The following is a 9,311-nucleotide window of genomic DNA, read 5'->3' as shown; positions in this document are numbered from 1 at the left end:
GATCCGCTTTACTACTGCTCCCATCCTCAGACTTCCAGATCCTCAACTTCAGTATACTCTAGAAGTTGATGCATCCCATTTGGCAGTAGGAGCTATATTGTCAGAAAAAGAGTCCGCTGTAAGTCCTCTTCACCCAGTCGCATTCTTCTCCCGCTCGCTCAATACAGCAGAAATCAACTATCCCATCGGGGAAAAGGAATTGCTAGCAATCAAATGTGCTTTAGAGAATTGGAGACATCTCCTAGAAGGAACTAATCTACCTATCATCATCTTCTCCGATCATCAAAACCTGCAATATATTCAGAAAAATAAAACCTTAACCTCCAGGCAGATCAGATGGGCTCTGTTTTTCAACAGATTTAATTTTATTATCACCTACAGACCAGGGTCAAAGAATGGGAAGGCCGATGCCCTGTCCAGAATTGATGAGTCTCACAGTTTTCAAAACTCTCCTACTTGCATCATTCCAGAAGAGAAGATTATCAACACTACTTTTAGTCTCAAGGAGGAATTGAGAGATGCCTTAAAGACAGCACCTAAAATAGACTTAACTCTACAAGTAATATTGCCTGGTTTAACCAACCTGTAATGTCTAGTGAGGGCAGAATGTACTGACTAGGTATCTCGAGCAAGGTTCCTCACAAGCCTGTGATTTATGGGTGGTGGTAGCTTGAGTAGTATGTACGTGTTGTCTTTGGGCCACTACTTGTGTCCAGATTGGGGAACTTTGGCGTGCTCGTACATCGTCTGGCCCCATACCCCTTGTTAAGCCGTGACACATACACATAAACTAAATATTAACAAATTGTAAACCGGCATCAACCGACCCATTTTCCTGGTAATACTAAGGTCAAATGTGGTCCTGTTCAATCAGCTCAGCAACCAATCAGATCTCTGCTTGCCTTATCGGAAGATCATTTCTGACTGGTTGCTTTGGGTTACCGCCGGCGCCACTGCCCATTTTTTCTCTTTGGTGGGTTCCAAAACGTTCCTGATAGAGGTACATGCTTAGAAGAACTGGAGAGACGATGATAAACTGCAAGCCAGAGGACATTTTTATTTAGTCAGGTACATTTAATGTTATTCAGGAGAAATGTATTCATGGGAGTTAATGGGAGGCCCACAAGAGAATCAAAGCCTTCGGGGCCTTCAAAAGTTGGTGATTTTGGAATTGATGGAATAGGAAAAGGAATATAAAAGGAATAGAAGAGGTGCACGGCTACAAAGAATCAACTCATTTGTACCGATTCAAAACTCGCAGATATAAAAGCGCTTAGATGAGCAGTTCTCGTCGTTCCACTTTCCGGTTTCCCTGATTTCCACGCAGTCCTCAACGCCATTAGTATTGTTAGGTTCACTTGGGCCCCAGTTGGAGTAAGTGATGGTTTCCCCGGACGGGTATCTAAAAACACCTTCTGTCTGCATGTCGGTTATACCCATGAACGCATGCTTTTTGAGGTTACGGCTGATGGAGAAGATGGCTTGGTTTTCTTCTGAGGTCCGTGGTGTGGCCAGCTGACCTCCGGCTGAGGCACAACTGACTTTGGCTTCGGGATACGTGGCTTCAACACCGTTTGAAACGTAGATTTTGTTGCCGCTTCTAGAGGTTTCTTTTGAAAATGCAAAAGCTGAAACAAGGGAGAAGGATATCAAATATTTTTATCATGAGACCTTTTTTTTTCTGCACAATTATTATTATACAGGATTTATATAGTGCCAACAGTTTGCGCAGCGCTTTACAATATAAGGAAGACATTACAATCACAATACAATTCAAGACAAGATGGTAAGGAGGGCCCTGCCCCAGAGGGCTTACTATCTAAAAGGGAGCGGCAAGTGATACATGAGGAGGTAGCTGTGTGGGGATGAATTGTTTGAGAACGTGATGGTTGAGTGGTTAGGTTGAGGTGGGATAGGCTTCCCTGAAGAGATGAGTCTTAAGGGATCGCCGAAAGGCAGTCAGTGGTTGGGGTAGAGAGTTCCATAGGATGGGAGAGACTCTAGTGAAGTCTTGGAGGCGAACATGGGAGGAGTTGATGAGGGAGCTGGAAAGCAGGAGGTCCTGTGAAGAGCGGAGGGGACGGTAGAGGGGGGTGGGGGATGCAAGCCAGTGCAGGGATTGGCAGAGAGGGGTAGGGGATGGAAGCCAGTGGATGTAATATACTCACCTGTCCGTTGTCTTGTAATCGATGTGGAGCGCCAGCTCCCCGACGATGACATCACACAGCTCCTCCTTCCTATGTGGTTTAAGCCTTGCAATTCATTTGCACAGTGTTCGAGCAAAGGAATGAACGCCGGCAATTGACTGCTATAGCTGAACTTCTCTCAACAGCAGTTTTAACTGCTCTCCACCCTGGAAACTATCTCCTTACTTGAAGCTGTAAAGCTGCCTTGCATTACTGTGTTTCCACATCAGAGAGACACTCATTTAGCTGAAACCTCACCTGCCTGTTAACCTTGCCTTGCTTTGTCTCGAGCAAGATACACTGACTATGTTGCTACAACTCCACCTGGCTGTTAACCCTTGCTTCTCAACTCCACCAAGAGACTGACACGAAGCTACAACTCCACCTGGCTGTTAATCCTGTTCAGACCGTAGCAAGTTATTCTGACTTGCAGGAGTCTCTGCAACTTGCATGCATCCTGTTTACAAAATTGCTCATAGACTGCGTTGTATCCAGAAGGCTCCCAAGGACACCCTTAGCACATAGCTAGGTAGGAGGAGAACCATGAGAGAGCAGAGTCTTGTAGGCCAAGCGAGTAGGGTTTTTTGAGGAGGAGCAGGTGGTCAACAGTGTCAAAAGCAGCAGAAAGGTCTAATAGCAAGAGTGAGGAGTAGTGGGTGGTCAGAGTAAGGAGTAGTGGGTAGTCAGAGTAAGGAGTAGTGGGTGGTCAGAGTGAGGAGTAGTGGGTGGTCAGATTAAGGAGTAGTGGGTGGTCAGAGTAAGGAGTAGTGGGTGGTCAGAGTAAGGAGTAGCACAGGGGGTCAGAGTAAGGAATAGTGGCCATTGTGTTTAGCTGTTAGTAAGTAATTAGTGAGTTTTAGGAGGGCAGTTTCAGTGGAGTGTAGCGGGTGAAAGCCAGACTGTAAGGGATCGAGAAGGTTGTTATCAGTGAGGTGGCGGCTTAGGCGGTTGTAGATAAGGCATTCTATGAGTTTGCAGGTGAATGAGAGTAAGGAGATTGGTCTGAGATTGTTAAGGTCAGTAGGGTCCATTTATGTTTGTTTGGGTATTGGGGTGACCAGGGCATGCTTTAGTGGGGAGGGAAAGATGTCAGTAGAGAGTGAAAGATTAAAAATGTGAGTCTAGGATGGAGCAAGAGGGTGACCGAAGTAGTGGTGAGGGAACAGGGTCCAGGGGGCAAGTGGTGAGGTGGGTGTCAGAGAGAAGCTTTGTAACCTCCTCTGTGGTGACCGGGGTCAAAAGAGGAGAGTAACAAGTGTGAGGGAGGGTCTGGCACATGAATAGGGGAAGGTGACTGCACAATGGTGATCTGATCCCGTATCTATTTTGTTTTGTAAATGAATGCCAATGTCCTGGGCAGTGAGTGAGTTAGTGGGTGGTGGTGGTGGAGGACATAGTAGAGAGTTAAAAGTAGAAAAGAGTTGACAAGGTCTGGATCAGAGTGTGTTAATGAGAGTGACAAAATACAATTTTACTTGTTTTAAGAAGTGTATACAGAAACAAATCCGTAACACAAAAAACATCTACAACAACAACACTCCAACATTTCCAGGTTCTCCACAACGGAAGCTCGTATTCCACTACCTTCCATGGACCTGACAGGGCAGACCTCGACAGGACGCCCAGGTACACACAGGGGTGTATCTATCGCAAGGCAAACTAGGCATTTGCCTAGGGCGGCACTTTCCAGGGAGGTGGACAGGGCCGGAGTTGCCTTTGGGCATACTGGGCACTTGCCTAGTGGGCCGAGGCTAGGCGGCACAGAATCAGGCAGCGGTGGCTGCCTAAAAAGGTAAACTGGGCGGGCCGCAAGGCCCTGAGAGTGGCTGCCTTATTAGAGAGCTGCCCGGTGGAGGGGAGGGTCCAGTGAGATATGGTCCGGCTGGCTTTGTACAGGAGATGGTGGAGAAGCAGCAGGTAGCTCGGGGCTGGCCATAGCATGTGATCTGATGTGCGGGATGTCCCAAAAGCAGGCTGGGGACTGCAATGTATCCTGTTGGTACTGATGGCACTTCGGGCTGCAGGTAAGAGGAGCAGCACATGTATGCAGGGAAAGGGACTATGCACAGTCCTCTTGAGACCCTGCACAGCCTACCATAGACCCCACACAGCTCACCATAAAACTTGCACAGCCCTCCTGAGACCCCGTACAGCCCTCCTGTGACCCCGTGTGCGCTGTATCCAGTGACTAAAAGGTTGCGCAAAAATTTGAGATAGATAAAATATTTCAACTTTAGGATCTATAAGGGGAAGCTAATACAAATATAATATAGAAAGAAAGCTTAGGTCAGGGCTATGCAATCCTCCGACTCAGGGAATAACAGCCACGGTCTCCATCGTGCCGAAAAGGCTTCATAATGGTCACGGTGTTGAACCAGTAGCCCGGAAGAAGAGATCACAGCTGTGGCATTCACCTTGGAGTATATGTGTGAGATCGATTGCCAGAACGGCTCGATCAAAGGGCATTCCTGTAAGAAATCCCAAGGCCCATATTTAAAAAAATGCATCTATTTAATAATATGGTGGGAAGATTGGAGGAAATATGATTAGCCGAAAGTATATATAATTGCCACTCAGACGTGAATAGAATTGTAATTGGGTTTCTCTGAAACTAGTGTAAATACAAGGAATTTGCTTGTTTAGCATGCTAATATGCCTGGCAGATCTCAACCCTTGGGCACCTTGATATGTTAAAATGTACAAGTGGTTTTACACCGATGGGTAATTTGGGAGTATCCATTGTGTAGGAAATTAACACAAGATAACATGCATATATAATGTATATAAAATGCCTACTTATTACGCTCTTTCAAACCATTGGCTACACTGCTAATATGCTTCAACCTCCCAGTTCATCGCAAGGGCCGATGTACTGCGGAATATAAAAGTGCTATATATTGCACTCTGTGACTCCATTGGGGAAATTTCCTTTCACTACCTCTCAGAAGGACAGGAAGTGATGGCAATCTCTCAAATGGGGTCAAGACAGAAACGGAAACATCCTTGTTCCCACTTCCCCTCTTATCACAGAGTTAACACAGAGACCCACAGAGGGGAAGACTCTTCAATGGAGTCTACAACAACATAACCCGAGGCTCCGATCTCTCCATGCTCAACTATGAAGCAAATTCTGGCTGGCGTCAGGGCCGGATTTGCTCTCTCTGCTGCCCCAAGGCCAGGTTCCTCAATGCGCCCCCCTACCCGCATTGAGAATGGCAGACCTGCAGGCTTCATACAAGTGATCTCGGCAAAACCACCAAGATCACTTGTACAAAACAAGCGGCGGCTTCCCCGCTGTACATTTAGCTCTGCTTGCCCAAAGCAGGGCTAAACGTAGAAAACAACTACCCGCCCGGCACCCAGAACTGCATGTCCCAGGCATCGGGGGATAGGAATTCCACATCCCTGCTGCCCCTCTACTCCCTCCTGCCCCAAGACTGGGCCTTGGTTGGCCTTGTGGGAAATCCAGCCCTGGCTGGCGTACTGGAGTAGAGTTGTAAACTAAAAAAATTGAACATCATGTTTAGCTGTCTTTATGGTAAATCATCAAGTTTTAGTTTTTTTTCCAAAAAAGAAGTAGTGCTTGTACACATCTCATACATGAGGATATATGACAAGATGACAGCATCAAGAACATGCAGTATAGAGCACTGTGGACCAACCAAGTCTTATTAGAGCATGTCCTCGGGATGATGCTACAAACACCACATTGGGAGGCACCAAGGAAGTGGGGGGATGCTAGTAGCATGAAATGTGTTATGGATCTAGGCTACTAAACAACAAGAGAGGTGGGAGGGGTAGGCAGGGTATAAGAATTTGGAACTTGGAGTCTGAACGTTGGGATGCCATAGGTCATTGTAGCTATTCATGCAACCGCAGTCCCTTTGTCGGGGGCACATCTCCAAGTTTTATTACTGTGGCTATGGGGAGATGGATGATAGATGACTAAGAAATGCTATTCTTTTACAGCCTTTTTGGTTTTCCTTGTTCCTGTCCAGTGTGCCACATGAGATGCACTATATGGGCAAATGTTTATGAACACAGCTCTAAATAATTGAGTTCAGGTGAAGGGTCCTACAGCATACAAAGACATTGTAGACCATTGTGCTCTTCCAACCTTATGGTAACAGTTTGGTAAAGACCCTTTTCTGTTCTACCATGACTGTCCCCTGTGTACAAAGCCAGCCCCATAAAGCCATGGTGTGACCAGTTTGGTGTGGAGGAACTTAAGTGTCCTGACCTGAGCCCTAACCTCAACCCTTCTGAAGACCTTTGGAATGCCAGGTCTTCTCATCCAACATCAGTACCTGACCTCTCAACAGCTTTTTTTGGCTAAATGGCCACAAAAGCCCACTGACATACTCCAAAATCTTTGAAAAGGGGGGTGGGGAGGGGGTGACTTCATATTAATGACCATGGTTTTGGAATGGGATGTCCATCAAGCTCATAGGGGTGTGATGGTCAGGTGTCTTTGAACATTTTCCTATGTAATGTATCCACATCCAAAAATGAAAGCATTTAGCTTACCCTTTCTCTGCTTCTCCACAAGTGATTGTAGATCTCTCATTCGTCTCTCCAAAGTAGAGATTTGCTTTTTCAGATCTTCGAGCGCTAAGGAAGAATAGAGGTTCATACGAGTTCACCACCTCACAGGCAACGCAATGTCTTTACTTTGTATTTACCTAATTAGAGCCTATTTTGTAATTTTTGGTCCTGACTATAACAACCAGTAGATCGCTTCTGAAAGTGCCAGATGTATATCTAAGTGCACAAACTATAAGTACAGTAATACTGGAGCTATATTGTAGAATGTCAATCTGGGATGTATCCAATCACCTTGAGACATCAGGAGGAATATTTACCCCTCAGGATCACACTTTATAGGGATTTTTTTGTCTTCCCCTGGATCCATTATGGGTTGAGGGAATTGTTTTTATCATGGTGGACAGGTATCTAATTCTACCTGAGCAACTATTTAACTTTACAAAATGAACAAAGAAACTATATGCAAAGTCACTAAACAAACCCTTTCTGGAAGTCCTCCAATTCACCCTGCTTGGGATTAAATGGTGAGGAGTTTCTTATGAGTATTTCCTAATCGTTATGAGGAAAATACCCTCCCATCCATCTGCAGTCCCCTCACACGTTCCTGCAATTTCCTGCCCTCAGTCTGCAGCCTTTTCCACCCCACCCACTATTTTGCATTCCCTTCCCACCTGCCTGCAGTCCTTTCACACCTATCTACAGTTCCCTCCCACCCTCCTGCATTTCCATTCCAACCTATTCACAGTCCCCTCCCATCTGCCTGCTGTCCACTCCCACCTGTCTACAGTCCCTGCTTCCCCTTCTACAGCCCCTCCTTCCTATCTGCATTTCCATCCCCACCTATTTATAGTCCTCCCCCATCTGCCGGCTGTCCACTCCTACTTGTCTACAGTCCCTGCTCCCCCATCTACAGTCCCTTCCTACCTATCTGCATTTCCATTCCCACCCATTTACAGTCCCCTCCCATCTGCCTGCTGTCCACTCCCACCAGTCTACAGTCCCCATCTACCTGTTTGCAATGCCTTGCCAAATGGCAGAATCTCCATGACGTCCAATACTGCCCAAGATTTCTGGTCCTGCGCCATCTGCCTGTGACGACATGCATCTGCCTGGGTAAGTATGCATTGCTGATGCTGGCCCTGGGCATGTTTCCTGCCCAGAAGGGAATTTAGGCACCAGTTGTTGTATCTTTTTGACTGCTACCTCAACTAAAGTGCTATAATACTCACCGGTTAGTTTCCTTTTCCCGGATTGACCTGACTACTCTCTCACCTGCCTTGACCCGACTATTCTCTTGCCTTCCGCCTACCTCAGCCCTTGCCTGGACCTGACTACTCTCTCAACTGCCACGACCCCTGTACGGAATTGACTTCTGTCTCGCTTGCAGCCTGCCTCGGCCCCTGCCGAAACCTGACTATTATCTCACCTGTCACGACCCCTGTCTGGACCTGACTACTCTCTCGTCTGCCACCTATCTTAGCCCGTGCCTAGACTTGACTACTCTTGTATGCCACCTGTCTTAGCCCCTGCCTAGACTTGACTGCTCTCTCACCTGCCACCTGCCTTGACCCCTGTCTGGAACTGACTACTCTCTCGCCTTCAGCCTCGGCCCCTGCCTGGACCTGACTACTCTCTCGTCTGCCATCTGTCTCAAATGCTGCCTGCCTTGACCCCTGCCTGGACCTGACTGCTTCTTCGTTTGCTGCCTGCAAAGACTCTGCCTGGTTACTCTCTTGTCTTCCGCCCTGTGAACTAAATCCACATCATAGTATTTCTTCTTTAGCCACCTCTGTGGTGGGGCGATCCTGAGGGCAGCAAGCTGGTGCCAGTTTGCAGCAAAGGCAAACTGGGACCACTAGGGTTCCCAGCCCATCTCTACCATCATTTCTTTGGCAAAGACCATCTGTCACTTAGACTCCGTGGCTTGGGTGAATCTGTGTCACCTGCCAGTTGGCACCATAAAAGTCCTTAGACATACCTCGGATATTGACCTGTGATCAATTTCAATATAAAGAATGGGATAATGATACAACAAATGCTTCCTATGTTCTCATATTGTATTTTAGGAGTGGCTTGGTACTGGGATTGCAGTTCTCTAAGACAATGCTATGAATTCAAAGAACTTCAGTGTCAGTAGGGTTTCCTAAAGGTGCTGTAAATTTCCACCAACTGCACTTATTAAATACCATAATCTCTTGTCCCATACACATACTGTACATAATTCTATCTGTGGGCAGATAATGGTATCGCATTCAGCATTTGGTTAATGTATGGGTCTATGGTCACACGTTCAAGGACTCGCCGATTGGTGAAATATTGCTTTTGGGTCAGCTGACACTCTAACTAGTCAAAGTATAAATGCTTTTTACCAGCTGCTACGCTGTCTCCTTTGTCACCCTTTGGTCCTGGTGGTCCCCTTTCTCCTTTTGATCCTGGTGGTCCAGCAACTCCTGGTAGTCCTGTGTAGTCATGGAACACGGGTTATGTACAGGGACGGAAAAAGGCTAAAAAAAAGGTCAAAGTCAGGCACTCACACTGCTTGCATTTACAAATGATGTATCAATGAATACAGAGCTGGAT

The 9,311-nt window shown here is 46.7% G+C and overlaps 1 protein-coding gene across 1 annotated transcript; it reads right to left on the bottom strand.

Moving 5' to 3' along the window:
- Nucleotides 1-1,248: 1,248 nt before the first annotated feature.
- LOC108804034 (pulmonary surfactant-associated protein D-like) lies at nucleotides 1,249-9,190 on the bottom strand (the record flags this gene model as incomplete). The annotated part of the gene is made up of 3 exons (XM_018575801.1): nucleotides 1,249-1,628; nucleotides 6,714-6,797; nucleotides 9,101-9,190. Coding segments are annotated over 3 exons (554 nt in total), but the record flags the coding sequence as incomplete, so codon positions are not given.
- Between the last annotated feature and the right edge of the window lie 121 nt (nucleotides 9,191-9,311).

Source organism: Nanorana parkeri, unplaced genomic scaffold (assembly GCF_000935625.1).
Source record: "Nanorana parkeri isolate BGI_ZX_2015 unplaced genomic scaffold, ASM93562v1 scaffold4847, whole genome shotgun sequence".
Classification (NCBI taxonomy): Eukaryota; Metazoa; Chordata; class Amphibia; order Anura; family Dicroglossidae; genus Nanorana; species Nanorana parkeri.
This window is presented reverse-complemented; position numbering and strand designations above follow the sequence as displayed.